Genomic DNA, 22611 nt, shown 5'->3' on the forward strand with positions numbered 1-22611 from the left:
CTGAGATACAGGATTTTTACAATTCTCCATAATACTGATGGCAGCACTGCTGTTTGTATGGCAGCGTTGTCTGTGGGATACTGACAAACCTGTAGTATATATTATTTTAAATACACTACTGAAAATAGTGTGTCAGTCTCTGGTAAAAGAGCAAGAGAGCACTGCTGTATTCTGCATCTTTTGTTGGACTTAATCAGTTGCAATTTACTTGGAGCTATTTAACAGTGGTGTGTGCTGAGAGCTGAAAGGGAGACTTAATAATTTTATACACACATGTGTATACATATATGTATTTAAGCTACTTAGTAGGTTGATGATTTTATTTTATTTATTGTTTCTTTAATAGTCAGAACTTGTTGACCTGGCTGAAAACATCCAGCAGAAACTTTCTTATTTTAATGAGTTGGAAAATATCAACACTGTAAGTATTATTTTGTTGTTAATAGTCTTAGAAAATGAAAGTGTAGTGGTCTGTTGAACTTAGTCACCAACAGTAACGTGCTTAGGTTCCTTACAATGATGCTTTGTCTTGTTTTCCAAAGAAATTGAATTCCCCTACGCTGTCCGTGAACAGTGAAGGATTCATTCCCATGCTGGCTAAGCTTGATGATTGTATTGCATATATTTCATCACATGTAAGTCATTCTGTATTTTTGGTTAAATTGTCACAACTATGGGTTCATACTTTTGTAGTGGTTTTTTTTCCTATAAAAAGTTTTCTTTCCAAAATACAGGAAGAAGGTAAGGATGGTGCTTTATAGATGTAGAAAATTTTTATTGAATATACTTGTTATTCTACTTAATTTTTGTGAAATACTGCTTTTAGTTTTGTACAAGCTAGCTAGTTATGTGAGTATTTTAAGTTTTGATATTTTTGGCTCTTGCTGTTTCTATTTAAAATGATTTATTTTTCTTTCTTTCAGCCAAATTTTAAAGACTATCCTGTATATTTGACGAAGTTTAAACAATGCCTTTCTAAAGCTATGCACCTTATCAAGACATACACTGTGAATACACTACAGAACCTCACAACCCAGTTAATGAAAAGGGTAAGGTGAACCAGAAAGTGGGAAGTGGAGCTGTACTAAAATGTCTATTATAACATCAAACAGTTCTTTTAAAAATTTTTTTGAAGGTGGGATGTGTCTGCAGATTTTTGTGAAAATAGGTCAATGCAAACACTATGGTATTTGTGTAGGTTGTCCAATATTCAGCCAAATATGACAGAGACACAGTGATCCAAAAGATTTAAAAGTACTAATAATTAAAAAGTGATGGAAATTGAAGAAGGTGAAGTTGGCGAAGTAGGTGAGCAGTAAAATAGTGAAGGCCAGGGTTGGATGAAAGACTGTGTTAGAGACAGCAGATGGCCAGACAGTTACTTTCCAGAACCAGGGTGTGCACTGGAGCTCTGAACTGGCTGTTGGGCTGTTGCCAGATGGGGAAAGTACACAGGAGAAACAGAGGTACTGTGGTGCTTTGTTTTGGAGGTGGATTGCTTTAGAGACAGAGATTAAAGAGAATACTTGGAAAAAGTGTAGAGGATCTGGGTGTTACTGGATGGTAATTGTAAAGCACAGCTCTGAGTTCATACCATGATCATTTCAGTACTACATTCCAGTAAGAATTCTTGGGTGCTTTTGGTCATGTAAATGTTCATTTATTCTGCAGTGGTTTGTGTAGCTGCAGGTAACAACTGTGCCAGGTTCCTCTTAGTTTTGCCAGTATTTTTTGTTTCAGTTTTAAAGTGTTGACAGTGATGCTGGAGTGTCCCAGGGAAGAGAAACCCTGTCCAGGTTTTTACTCCCCTCACTCCAGGGAGATGTAGGCATAAATGTGATCAGAGAGGTTTTTTTGTCTCATTAAAATGTTGATAATCTCATGTGCAATATTCTGCCAGAGCAGAAGGGAGAGGGGAGTGTCTCTTCCTATGCACTTTGAGTCTTTCTCCAAATAATTGTTGTGTACCTTGTGCTCAGTTCTGTTACAGGCAAACTTGGTGTTCTGAGGGATAATCAGGGAAAGTGAAAGATGCTAGAATTGAGAACTGGCACACCTAAAATAAGGGAATTTTAGACAGTGTTCACGGAAACTTGTGAAAGGGTATTTGTGAAGGTCTTGGTTAAGTGGCATTGAACATTTTTTGTGTTAGGTACAAAACTAGGTTTTATTTAAAAAAAAAAGGTATCATAGCTTGGTTTGATGCCAGTGGATTGCCCTGACTGAGCTGAATTAAAAAAAAAAAATTGAACATCTCTGATAATAAGCATGTCTACAGAAAGAAGTGCATAACCTGATTTCTGGATTTGAATTGCTGCTTAGGAGTTTTAAGTCAGGAAGGATACGTTTTTTAGGAGTCAGGTGACCTTTTCCTTCCCATGTACATGGGGGTTTTGTGGATGTTTTGTATACTTTGAAACATCAAATGGCTCCTTCTGCTAGAAGTGCAGTACTGGAGCAGTGTTTTTTAGTTGTGATCAAGTGTTGTTTTCCTATTGTAACAGAACAAGACTGTCAGGACTGGAAAGGGGCTGAGATCTGGATGTTCTTTGGTGATGCACACATGTGAGTGGAGGTTTTGATGTAAGTTTGTAGAAGGATGATGAGGTTGCTCACAGGGATTAAAATAAGAGTTGGGGATGGTGGAGTTTTCTTGTCCCCATCGTGTTTCTAAAGAAGACCATTTCTTCTCTCTCACTTCAGTAGGGATAAGGGGAAGAAAGCTTGGTGTGTAAACTGGGTCTCCGCTCTGCTTTGTTAGTGACAGAATTTGTGTAAGTTCATGCTGTCTGCCTTGCTGGGCTGGGGAGCTCTAGGGGGAGCTGCCTCAAGACTTGATATTCTGGTTGGAGCTTGAATGCAAGCTGAAACTTAGCTTCTCTGCCTTGGGACTGGCAGATAAAAGGGAAATTTGTTCCATTTTAGTACTACATATTAAGGACCAACAATCACTACTTCTCTGGCAAGTTCAGAGAAAATTTTTGTCTCTAATGGAGAATGTCATAATTACTGAAAATGTGCCTTTTCCTGTAGAGGCTGTTGGATGAAACACTTGGGTTTTGTTCTTCCATCTGACTTTAAATTCTGAAACCAGCACGCCTTTGTTGGTGGGAAGTGGCAAAGAGCTGTTTCACTGGAAGCATAAGCATAAACAACCAATACCCTGTTTTAGAGCCTAATTATCTCAGCCATTATATACTAGAAGCCAAATATAGTAATTTGCTTTTTAACCAATTACTCATCTCTTCTTTCAGGATCCTTCAGCTGTGCCAAATTCTGACAATGCCTTCACGCTGTTTTATGTGAAATTCAGAGCAGCTGCTCCCAAAGTCAGAGTAAGTAGCTGGTAACTAACTTTTAAAAAGGAAGTTATGAAAACAAGGCTTGAATTTATTAGTATGAATGCAGGGATTGCATATTGTGTAAGAGTGAATGTCCAAAGATTGCATATTGTATCTGTGGAAAAATACTGCTAACTCTTTTCCAATTACTACAAAAAAGTAATTTACTGATAATACTTCTTTCTCTTTTTTTTTTTTTTTTGGGGTAGACTCTTATTGAACAAGTAGAGCAAAGATCTGAAAAAATGCCAGAGTGAGTATGTCTACATAATTTATCTTCTACAGTTTTAAGTTTTGAAAATATTTACTTTTGCTTAGGTACTGTTAAACAGTGCTTATTATTTGTTTAAGAGAAAGTTTTAAAAATTGAAATTACATAGACCTTAAGAGGGTATTAGAATGTATTTTATGTGTGCCAGAAAATTATCTTCATGATGCACTTACTGTTTTAATTTCTTGGCTAGGTATCAGCAAGTTCTCAATGAAATCCATCAATGTTACCTCGACCAGCGGGAGCTTTTGCTTGGTCCAAGTATCGCTAGCACTGTTACAGAATTAACCAGTCAGAATAACAGAGATCATTGTGCTCTGGTAGGTAAAGTAGTCATGTGTTGTGAAGGTTTTGTTACGTTTTAATCCCCTCTCCCCCAGGAAAAATGAACTTACTTAATTCAGTCATTTACATACGGAATTGTTACTGTTGTCTGTGACTTTGAGTCATTAACATTCTACTAATATTTTCAAGCCATACATGTTTTGTTTCTGTAAAAACTCCACCCTGTCACAAACCCCACAGAGGGGGGAGGATAGAAAAGAAGCATAAAATGTGGTTACTTAAATTTCAGGAAAAAAAAGGAACAAAAGTTGTACAGTGAGCTTTCATTTGGCTAGTAACATCTTTTCAGGCCGTAGTCTTATAGTTCATTTCATTGCTTTTGAATTTTACAAATCTTCAGTTTAATCATAGCTGTAATAATCACAACACAATATATAATACATAGTAATAATACCTCTAATATCTCTTGTGATACTGATACAAGGAAAAGAATTTAATAATCAAGTATTTGTATTTCTGTGAATACAGGTACGAAGTGGTTGTGCCTTTATGGTCCATGTATGCCAGGATGAACACCAGCTTTACAATGAGTTCTTCACAAAACCAACACCAAAACTGGAGTAGGTGGTAGATGCTGGTTTTGTTTTACTTGATGTTGTATTTAGCGTGTTGTGATGTAGCAGACCATATTTTATGGCAAACAGAGCTGTGTTCAAATGGTTGGGTAAGAACTAGCAAGATAAAAAAACAGCTCAATCACTTCTAGAGTCAGAACTTGATGTTCTTAGTTTTCTTCTTTATTTAAGCAAAGCAGATAGTTCTCATTCTCCATAAACAATCTTTGCAAATGCTCTGTAGATAGTCCGAAAGAGTTAAAGATACTCAGGTTCTTTGAAAATAGTTGTAGAAGTCTACAGCTCTCACCTGGTTTTGCACAGTCTGTTGCACTAATGCTTTCATTTGCTTCGGTCTGAAATTAGGCTGGTGAACTCCAGCTATTTTTCCGGAAGGATTTAATGCGCTGTCCTTACTGTCAAGGAATATTAGCATGGTGCTGTATTTGGGCTGAACAGAAGGCAGGATAGTGGAGCCTGACAAGAACAGTGTCCCAATCTCCTGTGCCTAAACCTCAAAGAGGGACAGGTTGCTGCTTCACACAGTAATTGCAGTGTAAAAGTACTGTTAAGTTTTTTACAACAGACCTGTAATGGTTAAGCAATTGATTAGATTATGCCGTCCTCCAGTTTTCTGGTATGTTTTAGTACTGATACTTGATCTGAAATTTGGGTAGGTCATGTTGCCTTGCTATAAAGTTCCTAACTTGAGTGTATTTCTGTTAGTGTAACTAAGACACTGGTTTTGAGTGTTGCAGTGTCTTAAATTGAGTGCAGCTTAAGTTAAACAAGTGTGTAACCTGAAAAAAAGACTGCCCACTACCCTCCCCATACTTCAAAGGTAGAGGAAAACTAAAACTGCATGAAGCCTCACTAGAGATAAACCAGAGTGCCAGAGTAGGCCCAGTCTTTTCTGAGGAATTGTGGCCTCATGTGGAGCATGCTCAGAATTTGAGGTGACCGAAATAAATTTGAAAAGAATCAGTTTAGCTATTTCACTCCAAATCCTGGACTAAACATCCCTAATTGAAATCAGTGTAAAATGTTGTTCAGCCAGAAATTTTGTCACTAGTGCTATTCACACCAAGAATGAAAATAGACTTCTGTTTTTTTTAAATTTTGATAGAATGTAGTTACCTCATTTCCTAAGAACTTTCTTCCCTTTTGTTTTTGCCTACATCTACATAAAATGTTTTTTTTTTAAAGTTTAAAATAGTAGTTACTTTATTAGGTTTCTCTTAGCATAAGACATAGCCTCATTTTATTTTCTGCAGATGCTTTGAAGATATTACAGCCAGGTGTCTATGTAGAGATAAGAGTTTACTGAAATTCCACCCAAGAGTAGAGATCTGAGATTGAGTATTGTATTTAATAAGAAGGCCAGTGAAACTTTCTCTTTTGTTTCTGCTCTTAACATGGAGAGTTGCTGTTTTACCAAGTTGCTTATAGTGCTATAGGATGCAAAGGAAGAGCCATTCAAAATGTTTCTTCTGAGTATTCTTTCATGAGCATTTTTGTTCCCTGTCTGAGGAACTGAAGTGTCATTTTCCTATTGACAGACATTTTTTGTGAATTAAAAAAAACAAATTGTGCAGTAAACTCAGTATCTTTATCACACTGTAATTACTTCAGTGTTCTTGATGTTTATATTTCTAACTCTAGATGGGAAATGACTTGAATTTTCAGCTACTGGCAATAGCATTAGTGCCTAGTATGTGATTAGTGAAGGGAGCATTGAGTGTGGCAAAAATGTCTAGAGTGAGTGCTGTTGGTGTCTTAACCAAGATATGCATCACTTTGAACGTGAAAGAAAAAAATAAATTGAAGTGGGATTTCTGGTGTGTCACTGCATTGATATCATAACTTCAGTTAGATTGAAAAGTTTGCTCTGAGATGTTGGTAACTATTACAGAAAACATTACCAGTTGTCTTCTCCTGTGTCCCTCTTTGTGTGCTCCTGATTCTAATACACTTTTGAGTCCTTGGAATCAGATGAGCCCTTTCTTAAGAGAAAATTTGGGTTATGATTCTGAGCTCAGCAGGAGCATTTTCTTACACAGAAACCAAGTAAATCAGGTTACAGCATCTTCCCTTTGTGACAGGTTGAGTTGTTGGTTTGTAAAGATTTTTTTTGTTTATTTGGGTTTTTTAAATTTTATTTTAAAATTAATTAAAAGCTGTAACACCATTTTTAAGCAGTTGATATGCCACATCTTTTAAAAGGAAATCTTTTCCTACTTTGTAGGAAATAGTGGGCTTATGTTTTAAACAGTCTTTTCTGAAGTCTTCTATGATATTTGTTTTCTCGTGCTTCCTTCAAAAATCTTTGCCACAGAATAATCTATGTTTGTGTTAAAATTTTCCTTTGCTTTTGGGGGATCCTGAAAGTATTTTGCTTTTTAAAATTTTTTCTTCATAGTGAACTGTTGGAGAAGTTGTGTCTTTCATTGTATGATGTCCTGAGGCCAATGATCATCCATGTCATTCACTTAGAGACACTTTCTGAACTCTGTGGGATTCTCAAGAATGAGATGCTTGAGGATCATGTACAGAACAATGGTAAGGCATAGAATGAAGATTATTAAGTGTCTTCTTAATGGATAAAATTATTTAATTGCATAGTCAGAAATTCTAGATGCTTATTTCTTTCTAGTGGATCTTAACCTAACCTCATATGTGACATGTTTGTGTAAAATTAATTATGCTTTTTCATTTTTTCATTTATAGTGAAGGTCTGCATATTTGGGTCTGTGCATAGCATCATCTTAAGTAATATACTGATATTAGTAATGTTTTCTCTAGATTGTATAAATGCTAGCAAGCATCCACCCAGTGTATATGCATGCACCAGGGTTGATTTAAATTAACTTTTCAAATTAACAAACTACTGCACTTGGCCCTGCTAATGCATCATCCATGTAGAGCTTTCTGCATAAGGATGATAAAGGAATGCAAACTGATTTTTTTCAATTCTTCTTAAAGTCATATTTCCCAGATTAGAAATTGTAAATTCGGCAGAGGAGTTAAGTAGCAGTGTAGGTTCTGGAGTTTTGTAAGTATGCAGAGCCCAAAGTCTCACAGGAGTGAGCTGACCTGGTGTCTCATTTCATAGTATGATCAGTGCATAATGGAGTCCTTTCACAGTCTTTTTTGCACCAGGCAATAAACAGAAATCATCCCTGGTAGCTGGTATATCACCCAGTGTAGCTCTTTGTTGCTGAAACTGTGCCAGTAGTCATGAAGACTTGTTCACTTTCCTGGAAGTATAATTGTAACACTGTTGGGAACGAGCAAAAATTTGCTGACTTAATATTTTGGTTTATCATAAGAAGTGTCTTACTACTACTTAAATTTGGGCTGATACAATAAGTCTTAAGTTTGATGTGAGCTGCTTTGGTTTTTCTGTTTTTATCAGCTCTGGACAGTCACACCACAGGTATTGGCTGTGATGGAACCAAAGCCACCCTGCTTTGTTGTTCCCACCAAAATTTCACTTAATGTACCCAGGTCTGAAATAATTAGAACCCTTAATTCTAACAAGGCATCTGATGCCATCAGTGTGAGGTTGCATTTTCATAGCCTAATGAAAACCTGGGGAGCCAAAGCAACTGCAGCATGGAGCTCAGTAAATTCCTTGTTTGTCACAAATTTGTCTGCATGCTGCTGTTCCAAAAATATCCTGACTCCATCTGCAGCAAGCCAGGTTTTTATGGTCCTATATGTGATACTTCAGATTTGTGTTTCTATAAGCTTGTCATTAACAAGTTTGTGCCTTTTCTTACCTTTGCCAGCCGAACAACTGGGTGCATTTGCAGCTGGTGTGAAGCAGATGTTGGAAGATGTACAGGAGCGCCTGGTCTACAGGACACACATTTACATTCAGACTGACATCACCGGCTACAAGCCCGCGCCCGGTGATCTCGCCTATCCTGACAAGCTGGAAATGATGGAGGTACAGCCTCAGCTTTTTCACTGTCCTTGACTTTGTACATGCTGTGTATGCAGTACGGTGCTTTGCAGCTTGGGTTTTCCTGTTCTTAGGAAAAGCCAAGTGTTACTGGCATTTTTAAATTGACACTTGCTGATTAAATTGTGACTCTGAACTATATGTCAGTGTTTTATGTCAAACTTAGTGACAATGGCAATAGTTCTCACAGTTAACAGTTTCATCAAAACTTGAAGCTTCTGAGTTTTTTTTTTTTACATTCATAAGTAATATATATTACCAGTGTATTTTCTAGCTGAGCTGGAATTGAAGAGATGCTTTAGACAGTCCCAGTTAGCTGCAAGTTTGTTTTAAGAATTACCGGTCAACTAGCTTTTGGTAGGCATGTGTATACCCTGTGCTCAGGCAGTGTGAGAGGAGAGTTGCTTTAGATAATTTAACATATTAGCAATGGTTTCCAGAAACCTTTTTCAAGTTCTTACCAGTATTAGCTGTTTTTTTAGTCATTCCAAGCCCTTTGAGTCAATGTTCCTGTTGAAATAGATCAAACTAATTCTACTTACTTAAAAAATTAAACAACTGACATAAATAAATAAATGCCCAATGACAAACCTTTCATGAGCTTTTGACTAGAACAAGCTGCAACTGCATGAAGACTACATGGAAGCAGTAAAGCATATTAAAGATCCCCCTCCTAATAACTATTGCCATTCACTTTATAATGGGAGGCCCAAGCTGTCAAAGGACTGAGGTGACTGAGAATGGCCTTTCCAACATGGACTGGCAAGATCCAAATTTTATTGCTGTGTTCTGCTTTCCACCTAGCTGTCAGAATAGCTGGTGGTGTTTAAAAAACTGTAGGACTTAGTTCCAGCTGACCAGTTGTTAGAAAAGCTGCTATTTGACTTCAGAATCAGAACATTACTTATAAAAATAGAGAAGCTATCTATCTGTCTGTCTGTCTGATCTCTCTCTTCTCTCTCTCTCTCTCTCTCTCTCTACCTACCTACCTACCTACCTACGTGAAATATATGTATTTTGCTGTGGGCTGAAAGACTCTGTCTGTCTGTCATATATGTATTTTGCTGTGGGCTGAAAGACATTAACATTATGCGGGCTCAATTCTTGCCTGCAAACAGAGAAAACTCTGTAAGAAAATTATTAATAGTGAACTCATGTTGCTATGACATTGTCTTTATACATATCTAAAGCTTTTATTGTACTTTGGCAATCTTATGGGATATCCACAGGGTTTTAAACCCTGAAGCTAGTGAGTCTGTAGAGTACCTGCTTTTTGTACTGAAAGTTTAAGTACTAATAAGAATCTTTATGCAAGTGATTCTGCTGTATGGTCTGTACGAGGCCTTATTTTCTAACAAAGGTCCTATGGCCCTTCAGTTAAAGAAGAGAAAGTTCATTCCAAATTGAGAAATTATGCTGCTCTTCATATGTCCTCATAAGACTTCAGTTTTTGCCTGGTTTGAAATTCATTTTGCTACTTGATTGCTTTTAAACCTCAAAACCTTGCTATTTAGAGAGCCCTTCTGTCTTAGTAAATGAATTATTAAAATGTTAAAAGCACAGGGCAAAAATATTTCTTCTGCTGTTCTGTTCAAATATTAATGCAGTTCTTTGCCCATTCTTGCTGCCTCTTGTTGCTTTGAAGCTGACCAAGTAGTGGAAAAGGTTGAAGTGTGGAAATGTTGAGTAATGTTAGGGGAAGGCTTTTGGTTGAACTCCCACAGGGAATAAACTAGAGAGTACTTTTGGGCCATCTGCATGTCATTTCTGGAAATAAAGCTATCAAAAAATGATCTATTTAAAATCCAAGTAAGTGTTGAACTGGGTTACCCTATTTTGAACTTGTCTTTCTAGGTAGCTTTATATGTCATTATTGAGACATCAGTAAAACAGGCAAAATAAAAGAACAGTGCTTTACACAGATGTGTATTTGTGAATCTTTATCGTATTGCAGTATTTCTGCCACTGTTTTGGAAACATCTGCCTGTTTCTTCTAAATGTCTTTGAAACACTGGAAGCTGTAGCTGATTTCTTTTGCAGTTCAGCATGCTTTTATCTGTTGTAACCAAAGCAGTGTTATGTGATATTAAAATATTATTGTGTATCTTTCTTTGCAGCAAATTGCACAGAGTTTGAAGGAGGAACAGAAGAAGCTGACATCTGAAGCTTCATTTTCAGATGTCCGGCTAGAAGATCCCGAGTCCTGCAGCTTAGTTAAATCTGGTATGAAATACATCTCATATTGTCAAATTAATGCATAAAGCTCATGGAATGTGAGCATTAACTTGAACCATCTGTGAGAAAATTGTATGTATCTTAAAGGGTTATTTTCCTAGACAAATATATAAGCAATTTTTAGAGGTGAACTTTGTCTCAAAGTTTTAGTTTTGTATTTTAGTTGAGAAGCAGCCTGATCTTGTTCTTTTGGTGCTATTTCTTTGTTCTTCAAGTGCAGTCTGTTATATGAAGCAGCTACTTTTGCAACCAACAGCATCTATTGTGCTTTGTATAAACCTGAGCTTTTGTATTCTCCAGTGAAAAATATCCATGCTATCAAGATGTGTACTTGAGGATGCTTTTGTTTGTTAGCTGTGCTAAGATGGGAAAGGTGATTTGGTGTGTTAGCCATGTCTCTCTATTTAAAATAATTCACAATTTACTCCTTGACATTTTAAACTTGTGACCCATGTGTCTGTTAATTACAGCAAACTGGAATAAAAGTTCTTAAAATGTGGCTGATGCCAGTCATTTGAGTGTTAGAAATTTTTAAATTACTATGGAAGACCCATGAAGAATTTCTACTTTTATTTTATCATTGTTCAGAGTGGTACAGTGTTAAATTATTTACCCAGCAGCTTCTTTCTCTGCTCTTTATCACTTGTTTCTTGTATTCCTTTTGATTACATGGTAGTTTCTTGCTTTTGGCTTGGAAAGTCTGCAGAGTTTCTAGCTGGACTCCACAAATCCCATTGAGAATGGAGTTCATTGTACTTCACCCCAGGTGTATGGAATTTGCAAGTCCTGTAAATCTCACCTGCACTCAGGCGATGGAGGGAACCTATATGGTGTAATTTGAAGACGTGTCTGAGATAATTTGGATTATTTGTCCTTCAGAGGTGCCTCTCTCCCATTTCAGGACCTGCAGGAGTAGCTGAAGTGACTAATGAATGGCCTGGGAACCTCAAACTAATATCATAAGATTTTACAGGCTTTCTAACTACGGTGACAATAAATTTATAATTGCAAAAGGTAGAAAGATATTACTGGATTTTTTCAGATGATTTATTCACTGATCACATAAACACAAGTGCATTTTCCATCAGCAGCTGAAACTCCAACAATTTTACTTTTTTTAAATGCTCGGTATTTGAAATCAGAGCTCTAGTGCTATTGACTCAGCTGTTTCCCAGCTTGATTTAAGGACACAATGAAGACAGACTTCTGTCTGTCAGGTGTTGTGAAAATCCATTTTGAGCATACTGTGCCATTATGAAGGTTACCCAGGAGGAGCACTTTTTTATGTTTACAACTATCTCACGACAAAATTGGTTTTGCTGTTATTTTTACTGTTTATAAATTATGTTTAAACCCTGTATTTTGTGCAACTGTTCAACCCATGTAGGATTATCCCCAGCAGAAAGGAAAGAGTGAAGAAATAGAGTGTTTTTTTTCCTTTTTTTTCCTAAGCATTTCCTGTAATTCCATGATCTCTAACCATTTCTTTTTCCTCTTTTCTCCTGTGCTATTTTTTTTTTTCAGTAACTGATCATTTCAGGTGTTCAGCTGAGTGGGAGGTGTGTGTCATGCCTGTAAAACTAACTCATTCAAAAAGGTTGAGCTGGGCCACCCCTGAAAGCAAATTCATGTCTTTCACAGGCTTGTGCTCGATTCACATCAGAAATCTAGTACTGACCTGCTCAGAAGGAAAAAAAAATTAACCTGTTTGGGTAAAATAAAATGTCATATTTCTGTGTAGGGAGTATGAAATGCATTTTTATATTACAGTCGATATTACAGTCTCCTTTGTTGGAAGGACAGATGGGCAAGCTTTTCATGTGTGTATTTTGCTTTTAAACAGGTTCAGCTGAATCCCTTAATCCCAGGCATCAGAGCACGATTTCACCTGCAGATCTGCATGGAATGTGGTATCCTACTGTCAGAAGGACTCTAGTGTGTCTCTCCAAACTATACAGATGTATAGATGTATGCAAAAATTTCTTTATCTAATTTTTAAGGTGAAATTATGAAGTGTGTAGAGCACCGTGTCTAAATATTTTAATACAAACTAGGAATGGACAATTACTGGCCTCTAACCTCTTGGTCTTTCTGCTGCTATCTTTATGTAAAGCAAGTGAACTGACAAATTTAAGTCATCATTTCCAAGACAATTTTATATTTGTAGAATTAGAAAAATGGCACTGATTTGTACATCTATTGCTTTGCCGTTACAGAAATAATTCAGTGTCTGATGTTCAAGATACTGGTCTCACCAAAGCTGAGGAGTGAATAGGACAAGAAAAAACAGAAAGTTCTGGGTCAATTACAGGGAATGATTTTATTGCTGAAATTACTGGGTGAATGTGTTTGTGTGATGTCTCTGGTCTTAAAAATGGTGACTGTGCTGCTTCTACATTTTGAAAATGTTCTGAATTTTTTTTTTGTGGCACATCTCTTCATGCTTCAAAACATAGGAACACATTTCCAAAGTTTAAGATAGTGGAAATCTTCATGTCTAGCAGAAACAAAAGACATGTTTACTTAACACATATTTTAAGACTTTCCTGTTAGAATCTGTTTTGTATTGCTCACTTAACAGCATATAAGGCTGATAAGTCTCTAAGGAAACTAATGCAAGTGTTTTTGCTTTTCTGCATGTGTTGTATTTTTATTTAGACACATTTAATGGATTTCGAAATATCTTTGAGGGGTGTTACATGAAATTCCTGCCAAGATGCTAGTGCTAAAAAAGAAGCCAGAAAATACTAATGCTTTATTGCTTGAAATATCAATCCCACTAAAATAGATGAATATTTGCCCTTGTTTTCAGCTAGACCTTGGTAAATGAGGTGCTTTCTGCCTTGTTTGCACAGCTCATTTACAGTGTATCTGCACAGAGGTTAATTTGGTTTTCCCCTGAGACACTGTAGCAGAACTGGTACCCTTTGCCTGCACCCTGTAGATGGGAACACGTGAATGAAGTGGTGCTGGTGTGTCTGGAGCAGTCAGGGCTCTGTTGCAGGGCTGGTGGGAACGAGCCGTGTTCCTGTGGCTGGCTTAGTCATAGGATCATATTCCTGCCACTTAAGCACTTGCACCGTGTCCCCTGGGCCATGGCAGCTGTCATGTTTGTTTACTAAGCTGTCACAAATGTGAGGTAATTTGAGTCTGCCTGAGGTTAAGCTCACTCAAATGATCTCGTGTCTGTTGCAGGTGTAGCTTGCATGCACAGGTAGTTGCCTGACACGGGAAAAAGTGTCTAGTCAGGTTACCCAGCACAACACAATTCATGCTGTTGGCTCTGAATGTGTGAGGTGTCACTGACCATGTCACTACCCAGGTGCCAGTTCAGAGCTGCAGGGGGAGCAGGGCAGGCTTGTGTGGGTACCTGCATCCAGCCTGAGTGGTTGTAGCAAGCTTTTGTGTGTGAGTGCCTCATCCTGTGTCACTGCACTTAGCCAACATGTTTTTAGCTAGTTAATATGGAGTTTTATAAGCTGGTAAACACAGGTTCACGAAGTGCAACTCTTAAAATTCTGCCTAAGCTTTGCTAACACCTTTTTTTTTTGGTCTTTTTTTTTCCTCTTCCCTGCAGAGGGCAGTGTTTCAGGGATTATCGCAAGAGGCTTTATCTGCCTGCATCCAGTCGCTGCTGGGAGCTGCTGATTCCATCAGCAAAAACAAGGCTGCTTTGGGTATGATGTCCACAGCCCCCAGCCCCTTGTATATCTAAAGTCACAAAGCAATGGTTCAGAATTCTGTTAAAATCTTAGTCAAAGCATGTTGCTCTGCCCCCAGAGACTTGATGGATTTGCCAGTTCTTAGTTATGGTTAATGTATTGCAGGGCAAAGATAATGATTCACATGGTAGCCTGTCTGAAAAGGTGGAATACAGATCCTAGAAATCGTGTTTGCAGGCTGCTCTAACTCATGGGAATTCAGTGAAGTGATGCCTAAAGGGAAATTTTTGCTAGAGGACTTTGTATTTATTTTCACTGCCTGTTACTCTTTTCTCTTTTTCTCTGCCTCCATTGTTTGAATTTTCTAAAATCTTTCTAACTTATGTTCTCTGGGAAGAAGTTTTAAGTATTCACTGCTCAGAACTGTATTATCAAAAGGTTTGATCTCATGTGTTGCTCAGAATTCAATGCAAATTCATCAACTCATTTGAACTTTACCATGTTTGAGGAGTCAACTTTCTTTTTCCTTTCACAGTTCCTTTAAATCCTGTAGTAATTTGCTAATTCCTAACAGTCAAGAAGTGAATGAAAAAAGAAAAGTCTTAGTAGGCTAAAATTGTTGGATTTTTATAAGCAGTAAATATTTAATAATGAGAAAGGTTTTAGTTCTGATTGGAAATTATCTGTTTTAAAGTGTCTCTTTTGAGTGTCCTTTAAAAAAATCTGTTAAACATATCATCTTTAAAAAGAAATGCAAGCTGCACTTCCCTTTAGCTTCAGCCAATAACTATTTCCTGTGTAGCTGATTCAGAATTCTACAGTTAAATACCTGGCCAGCATTGACTTAAAAGTATTGCAGAGAATGAAACTCGTCCTGCAATGAGCCCTGAATAGGTTGGCCCAAAACTAGGATCTCTACCACTTTGTTATTGATGCATGTTAATATAATGTTATCTGGTGAAATGATGCATATAAGAATTAAAAAAAAAAAGCCAAACCCTAACAACTCAAGAAGCCCTTTCTACCACTCATTTTTAGTGAAATTTCTATTTGTTGAAACTGCAGATTTAAATCTGATTTCTTCTTTTCTGTTTTATTTAACATTATATCAAGGAAAGCCCTCCTCCAGCTTGCAAAAGCAAATTTGAATTCTAAAGTCCTCCTTTTACCTCAATGAGCCATGAACTTTAAAGATTAAAAGTAGCACGCAGTGTAAAGCATGTAGTTAAAATAACAAGCAGTGCAAAACGGATCATTTAGATGGAGTGAACTTGGCCTTCTTTTACTCTTTGTGTCTTTGCTGTACTGTTTAGAAATTAACTAAGCTTTGTGTTTAATGACATGAGAAAAATGCGTTGTAAGACCTTTGCAGAACAGCACAGTTAATCAAGATTATTACAGGAACATTGACTTTTTTTAGTCATTGTAATGATGAAAACAAATTTAGAACCTCATGTTTTTCAACTATAAATTATATGAATTACATTAAATAATTTCTCTCTCTGAAGAAGAATAAATTTGTATCATTCAAGTAGTGGATACCTTTACTTAATGAGGACATTTAGTAATATGACTGTGTAATCTAATTCTTCTAAGAAATGGGAATAAAGTATCCCATTAAAGTAGAAGTAATGCTTCTGTAGTGCAGTGTTTTAGGAATAGTACAGAAGTGGGATTTGTTGATCCCAGAGTGTAGTTAATCACACTACAGGCTGATGGAAAAGGCTTGTTAACTAATAAAAGTGGAAATGTCGAAACTTTGCTCCTCATTTAATTGTTTGGGGTTTTTTTGTATTACATGTAATGCATGTTCTTTCTCTTGTGTGTAGACCCAGGTCGATGGACAGCTTTTCTTAATAAAACACCTTCTGATTCTTCGTGAACAAATTGCTCCTTTCCACACTGATTTCACCATTAAGGAAATTTCCCTGGACCTCAAGAAAACTAGAGGTACTAAACAGCTGCTGGCTACAGAATGGGATGGGATTGTCCTCCCTTTGTGCCAGCAAAAGTTTTGGGTTTATTTTATGTTCACTTGCAATGACCTGTATGCTCTTTCTAATCTCTTGCTTTGTTCCTAGCTTTTCTGAAAAAAAAACCAAAACCATTTTCCTACTCAGGGCAATTCAAAATGTATCTAATAAATTCTTTATTTTTGTAGGAAATGTGTTTGCCTGCTTTCACTACTGACCTAACTATTTTATCCAGTCTTTTTTAAGAACAGCTAAGTAATCCACATTTCTATTGCACAGAATTCTTTCCTCTTTTCTTGCCTGTTAAAGGAATATCTTTTCTTACTGCTGCTTAGCAGGGGAATTTAACAATACATAGTCAACTTAGCTAGAGCAAATTAAGATTTCCTGGACCTTTCTGTGAGGTTTTTGTTTTAAGAAGGATTTCTTATTTTGCAAGTTCAGTGAACAGTATTGGTATTATGGTATTATGTAGCAAGCATGTCTCTTGTAGGAAAATAGAAGTAGTGGCCATGGTCATGGTTTTTGAAATTGTACTATTGTTCCTTATAAAATTCAGGAAAAAAGCTCTCAATACAAAATTGAACTGTCATGCACTTTCCAAGTTGTAAGGATAATGGGAAAAATTATTGGAAGCATGTCAAGTTTCTCTCCTTGCATTTCAGAAGAAAAAGCTGAAGAAATAACTTCTCTTTCCTGCTAATATGCTGCAGTCTTAACTCTGAAGCAAGCATTTCTTACACTAACCATTTCACTTGTTGCATTTGAACATCAATGAAACCTCCTACCTGTTGAGTGGTTTCTAGTTGACTGGAGGTTAAAGGGCAAATACATCCTTTTGGTGTAATGTCCTGGCTGACACACAAGTTTGTTCTCCATATTCATTTAATGGAATAAATTTTTGTGCCAGCCAGTGCTTTGCAGGTGGTAGTGGTAAGTAATGGAAAACATTTTCTTTGTGTTTGGTGGTGGTGGTGGCAATGGTGTTGAAAAGATGTATGTTGTGCTTAATTCTTAAGACACTTAAGTGTGCTTAATTCTGTGGTGTAGCATAGACCGATAAGGTCTTATATTTGGGATGAGTTGTAAAGGAAAAAGAATATGGCTAACAGTTTTACTGTGTTCTAGCCAAACTTCCTCTACACAGGTTTAAGATTTAATTTTGTATTTACAGATGAAGGGATACTGCTTACTGTAAAAGTCATGCTTTGCCCAACTTTTTTGAAGTAGTATAATGTTAAGGTTCATGTAACTGAAATATTCAGTGGGGAAAAGGACTAGCTCATAGTCTTCTAATCAAGAATTTGGAAATCTTATGAATTTCTCAAATTGCTGGTAAAAAGAGAACAAAAATAATCTTGCTCTGCGTTCACCTTTCACTACATAAGAATGCAGATTCTGAGTTCAGTGCAAAATCTACAAAGCTATATATTTGGTATTCTCTACTTAATGTCTCAGAAAACACTTCTTTTACTCTTATATCATTTTTCCCTCCCCCTGTTTTATACAGAGTGCAGAATTCCTTTTGAAGTGGAAAAAAAAAAGCAGATTGATGTGTAGGATGATAAATGGCTGACAGTAGGGTAAAAAGCTACACTGTAACTAATAATTTTATTTTTTCCCAATTTGACTAGATTTCAGCGTGACAGCATCCTGTTGAGACTATAGGTGTAATTTCAGTATCTGATGTTAATTGCAGACATTGTTGCTTTTCCTTCTCTCTTCTCTTGTGTAGAGAGCATAAACGTGAATGTTTATCAACCTTAATGTTTTGTTTTGTCCTAACTAAAACAGCTGAGCACAGAAGAAAACAGTACCAATTGAAAGTTATTTCATGCAACCGTGGTTGGTTTTCCCGGGCAATCTGTGCAAAATTTTTCAGATTATTTGTAAATACTTAAATAGCTTATGTAAAAGTCTTCCACTTGTAGATTACAGTAAGAAGAAGAGGAGAGCTCACACAATTTTGATGCTTATAGCACTGCAGTTAATTTCAGCAACTTGTTAGTTTCTTGTAATGTGTTTATCTATTTAGACTGTTAGGTACATAGTTGCCATTGAAAAGTAGTGAATGAATCTTTGTGTGCCTCTGTGCATCCACTCTGAGCAGTGCTAGAGTCATTAATGTTGCAGTCATAATCATTCATGCTGGGCGGTTTTTTATGCATAAGTGAGTGATTATAGTTTGTAGTTCCTGGAGCTGAGTGGCACTGACTTACATTGTGAGTGGCTTTCTGATTCACAGATGCAGCATTTAAAATCCTGAATCCTAAGGCAGTTTCAAGGTTTTTTAGACTGAACAGCAACAACGCCTTGATACAGTTCTTACTGGAGGTAATGTGAGTCTTATTGCATTAAGGAAAAAATGGGTCATTTAAGCGTGTGGTGATCTCTGGCAATTAAAAAAAAGAGAATTGTTCTCTATTCAAGGGTACTCCAGAAATCAGAGAACATTATATTGACTCCAAGAAGGACGTAGACCGTCATCTGAAATCAGCCTGTGAGCAGTTTATTCAGCAGCAAACCAAACAGTTTATAGACCAGCTGGAGGAGTTCATGACAAAGGTACAGATGCGTTGTATGTTTGTTAACCTAACTGAAGTACTGGTAGGATAAGGGAATTGGTATTTAAATTGGGTATATGACAATCTGCTAGTGCTGTGTGATTAGTTGAAGATAATGTGCTTTCCTTTAAGTTCCAACAGCAATTTTCCAGGCATTTTTCAGATTAATGGGCTAAAGGAACATGTCATGGTTTGTTTCTACAAGCAACCCTTGTGTTCTTTGATCAAGAAGCTTTAATTTCTCCTTGAATTGTAACAGGGGTGTGAAGGTTGGCAGGACCTTTTCTTTCTTGCAGGAACTACTTTGATTGCATTTGTAAGCCTTCAGAAACAATCTTGGGTCATGTATATTCTTGAGGGAGGTCTTACAGTATTACATGTCTTCTTACAGTACATTTCTTTCTAGAACCTTCTCTAGAGCTCAGGTTTCTAGTAAGAAAACCTCGCAACAGGATCTATTCTGAACCTTAGGTCCTGAGAATAAGTGACATGACCTCTCAGAAACTGGGGCTACAGCATTGCATGGACTGCAGATATCCCAGCTGCTGATTTTTAAAGAATTTTGAAGATTACAGTATTAAATTTACTTATTATGCCTGTCATGCTGGGGTAGGGGTCAGTGGCATGCCTAAAATATAGATGGGTAACTGGTGAGATTGATAGATTGTTTGAGTGATCTCAGTGATTCCTTGGGAATCTGGGGAATTTGACTAAGCTGCTCAAAGATAAGTCTCTTTTGAGGTTTTGTATCCTTAGGTGCCTAAGCATCTTTGTAAATTTAATCCCATTTTGAATTTTACTTTCAAGAATTGATCATGGTTGTAATTTTGAATTGCATTTCTGTCAAGCTGCTTCCCCTGTGTGTTGTTAAGTCAGGTCGTAGAAGAAACAGATCAGTGGAGATTCTGTACACTGGTATCTCAGAGAGTTGTGCAGTTTTTAGTTGGTTATTTTGTTGTGAACTCAACTGAAAGAAATATAATTTTGTTGATTTTTACTTGTTTTAGGTAGCTGCTTTAAAAACAATGGCCACTCAAGGAGGTCCCAATTACAGCCTTTCACAGCAACCTTGGGCACAACCAGGTATTTGCTTTGATTTATATTCATGTTACTATTAGAAATCTGAAGATGTGGTCAGAATAACTTTGAGAGACTGTGATTGACTTTGAAAAATTCTACATATAAAAACTGTCTACTTTTTTCTTGCAAATCCTGGCTTCCATTTGAGCCTGTGTGCTATTTGAAATGTCTTAAGCCAGCTCTAAAAGCCTGACAAACTTCAGGATATGTGTTTAATTGGTGCCCTGAAGATGTGGTCAGAATAACTTGGACTGAGAGACTGTGATTGACTTTGAAAAATTCTACATATAAAAACTGTCTACTTTTTTCTTGCAAATCCTGGCTTCCATTTGAGCCTGTGTGCTATTTGAAATGTCTTAAGCCAGCTCTAAAAGCCTGACAAACTTCAGGATATGTGTTTAATTGGTGCAGTAGATGAATGCCTTGAGTATTTCTCAAGCTGTGACTGTTCTTGCGTGTAAACAGACTTTCTGCAACTGCATACAGAATGTGCTTAAGGAATTAATTAATTACATTATGATAAAGCTTTTACTTTTGTAGGAAAGAATGAATCCTCATTCAAGCCCTTATTGTCTCTACATTTGGTATTTACTTTGTTTTCAGTTTTCCTGTCACCATGTAAAAATGGAATCTGCGTTTGTTTCCCTCTTTTTAAAAATTTAAATGTGAATACTTCATAGGAACATTTGGAGCAGTTTTAGATGCTCTTTGGTTGTTTTGCTCTTCACTTTACAAAGTTGTGCTTCTGGATGAAAAACTCTGATTATTCCAAATCATACACTAGAACCTTCTGTTGCATCATATTCTTAAGATGCAAAGCCAGCCATGTTCATACATAATTCAGTGCTGCTCCATGGGTCAGACACTCTGAAGGGCTAACTCGAGGTTCTACTTAATATCTCCCACTTCTTCAGGAGTTTTTTTAATGTTTGTTTGGAGATAATTATGTGTGTAGAAGCAAATTGAAGCAGACCTTCTGCTGTTTCCTGGAGTCATTTGTCTGGGAAGTGGGACTAGGCAGAAAATTTAGATGTGGCAGAAGTTGAGTGGGGTAAAAACCCACATAGGATTTAAATTTCAGTACTTTAAAAATACAAAATGTATTTTTCCCCTGGCCTTTAGACAATGATCTTGTAAAATCATTAAAATTCCTAGCAATAAAGAAAGAAGGTCTTGTTTGACAGGGGATTCCTGTTTGGTTAATTCAAAATCCAGATTTCTGTGCAGCCTTTCCTCTCACAGACATGGTCTATAACCAGTAAGGAGAATTTGTGATATTCTGCTCTCTTTGCTAGCACTGTTTCCCAACAGTTGCTTTTCCAGTAAGTTTTCTGGGAGGGGGCCTATGTAGAACTTAGTTGCTGTTGAATGGCTGTGATTTCAAAAGCCTCAGGAGGATGTGGTAGCTTTCAGAAATGGGATGGGTGCATTTTCTGCAGGGAAAGGAAGCAGTGTCCGGCAAGCTGTGGTCCTGTGATGGGTTTGACACTGCACAGCCTTCCACTCAAACTTCTGGTAATGATCTGCCCCTGGAGACTGGAGGTGATTTTCTGGAGTATAGGTTTCAGCAAGCAGAACTCCATTTTAGCCTGTTAAACATATTTTCTTTTACTTTCAGCAAAGATCAACGATCTGGTCTCTTCCACTTACAAGACAATAAAAACAAAGTTGCCATCAACTTTACGAAGCATGTCCTTATACTTGTCCAATAAAGATACAGAATTAATTCTGTTTAAGCCAGTCAGGGTGAGTATTGCTGCCATGTTTTCCTGTAGACGTTTCATGGTGATATCTTTAGCTTAAAAAAGCCAAATCCAAACAGCTGTACTGCTCTCACTTATACTGCACAACACATGGGTATTACAGGGAAGTAACTGCTGCTCTTTATTCTGTACATCTTCCACCTGGCACCAGATGAGCTGCCATAAGGAAAATTAACTCTGTCCCACACCAACCAGTTGATTTTGGTCAGTTATGCATGGGCAAGAGCACGAGAGGCAGAGAGGGTGATACAGATTGAGTGGAAAACCTGCTGTAAACAACCAGGAGAGCCAAGCTTGAGTTTTAAGCTTCCAGGTTAAGTCTTTAGGACTCAGTGTTTCACTTTAGCACATCTAACTGAAGTTTTTGTCTTATAACTAATGTGGATTCCTGTAGCTGTTTTGGGGCTTGTTCTAGAAAAAAGTTCTTGAAGCTTGATTGCTTCTCACTACCTGGTCACTTTAGTAGCCATTCCATGTACATTGTGTTTGGTCTGGTTTAAGATGGGTGTTGTGTTTTTAATACTGATTTTTTTCTCCTTTCTTTTAAAAGAACAACATTCAGCAAATGTTCCACAAACTTCATGCTTTGTTAAAGGAAGAATTTAGTAATGAAGACCTCCAGATCATAGCTTGTCCTTCAATGGAACAGGTATATATTGAAGCTCCCTATTTTATCAGTTGCTCTTTCATGTGAATGGCTTTTATAAACATTGATTTTTTTCATTTTTTGTATTTCCAGTGTTCAGTATCATTATTTATTTCTTATCCCACTTAATCCTGGATGATTAAACTTTGGGCTTTATCTGATCTTAAGATTCTCAGCTAGGAGGGGACTTTGGTTGGGTTTTTTTAATGA

General features: G+C 37.0%; 1 protein-coding gene across 3 annotated transcripts in view; it reads left to right on the forward strand.

The window, feature by feature from the left end:
* COG3 (component of oligomeric golgi complex 3) overlaps positions 1-22611 on the forward strand; it is a 30769-nt gene that overhangs the window by 4833 nt on the left and 3325 nt on the right. For all 3 annotated transcript variants that reach the window (XM_039716716.1, XM_039716718.1, XM_039716717.1), the window contains 18 exons: positions 347-421; positions 543-635; positions 924-1049; positions 3255-3335; positions 3551-3594; positions 3806-3932; positions 4426-4517; positions 6931-7070; positions 8303-8463; positions 10596-10701; positions 12557-12681; positions 14291-14380; positions 16205-16325; positions 18594-18682; positions 18779-18913; positions 19920-19995; positions 21611-21738; positions 22306-22404. In XM_039716716.1, coding sequence (XP_039572650.1) covers positions 347-421; positions 543-635; positions 924-1049; positions 3255-3335; positions 3551-3594; positions 3806-3932; positions 4426-4517; positions 6931-7070; positions 8303-8463; positions 10596-10701; positions 12557-12681; positions 14291-14380; positions 16205-16325; positions 18594-18682; positions 18779-18913; positions 19920-19995; positions 21611-21738; positions 22306-22404 — 1908 coding nt within the window. The remainder of the gene's footprint in view (positions 1-346; positions 422-542; positions 636-923; positions 1050-3254; positions 3336-3550; positions 3595-3805; positions 3933-4425; positions 4518-6930; positions 7071-8302; positions 8464-10595; positions 10702-12556; positions 12682-14290; positions 14381-16204; positions 16326-18593; positions 18683-18778; positions 18914-19919; positions 19996-21610; positions 21739-22305; positions 22405-22611) is intronic.

The sequence above is a fragment of the Passer montanus genome, unplaced genomic scaffold (assembly GCF_014805655.1).
Source record: "Passer montanus isolate IOZ18808 unplaced genomic scaffold, ASM1480565v1 scaffold36, whole genome shotgun sequence".
In the NCBI taxonomy this organism is placed as follows: Eukaryota; Metazoa; Chordata; class Aves; order Passeriformes; family Passeridae; genus Passer; species Passer montanus.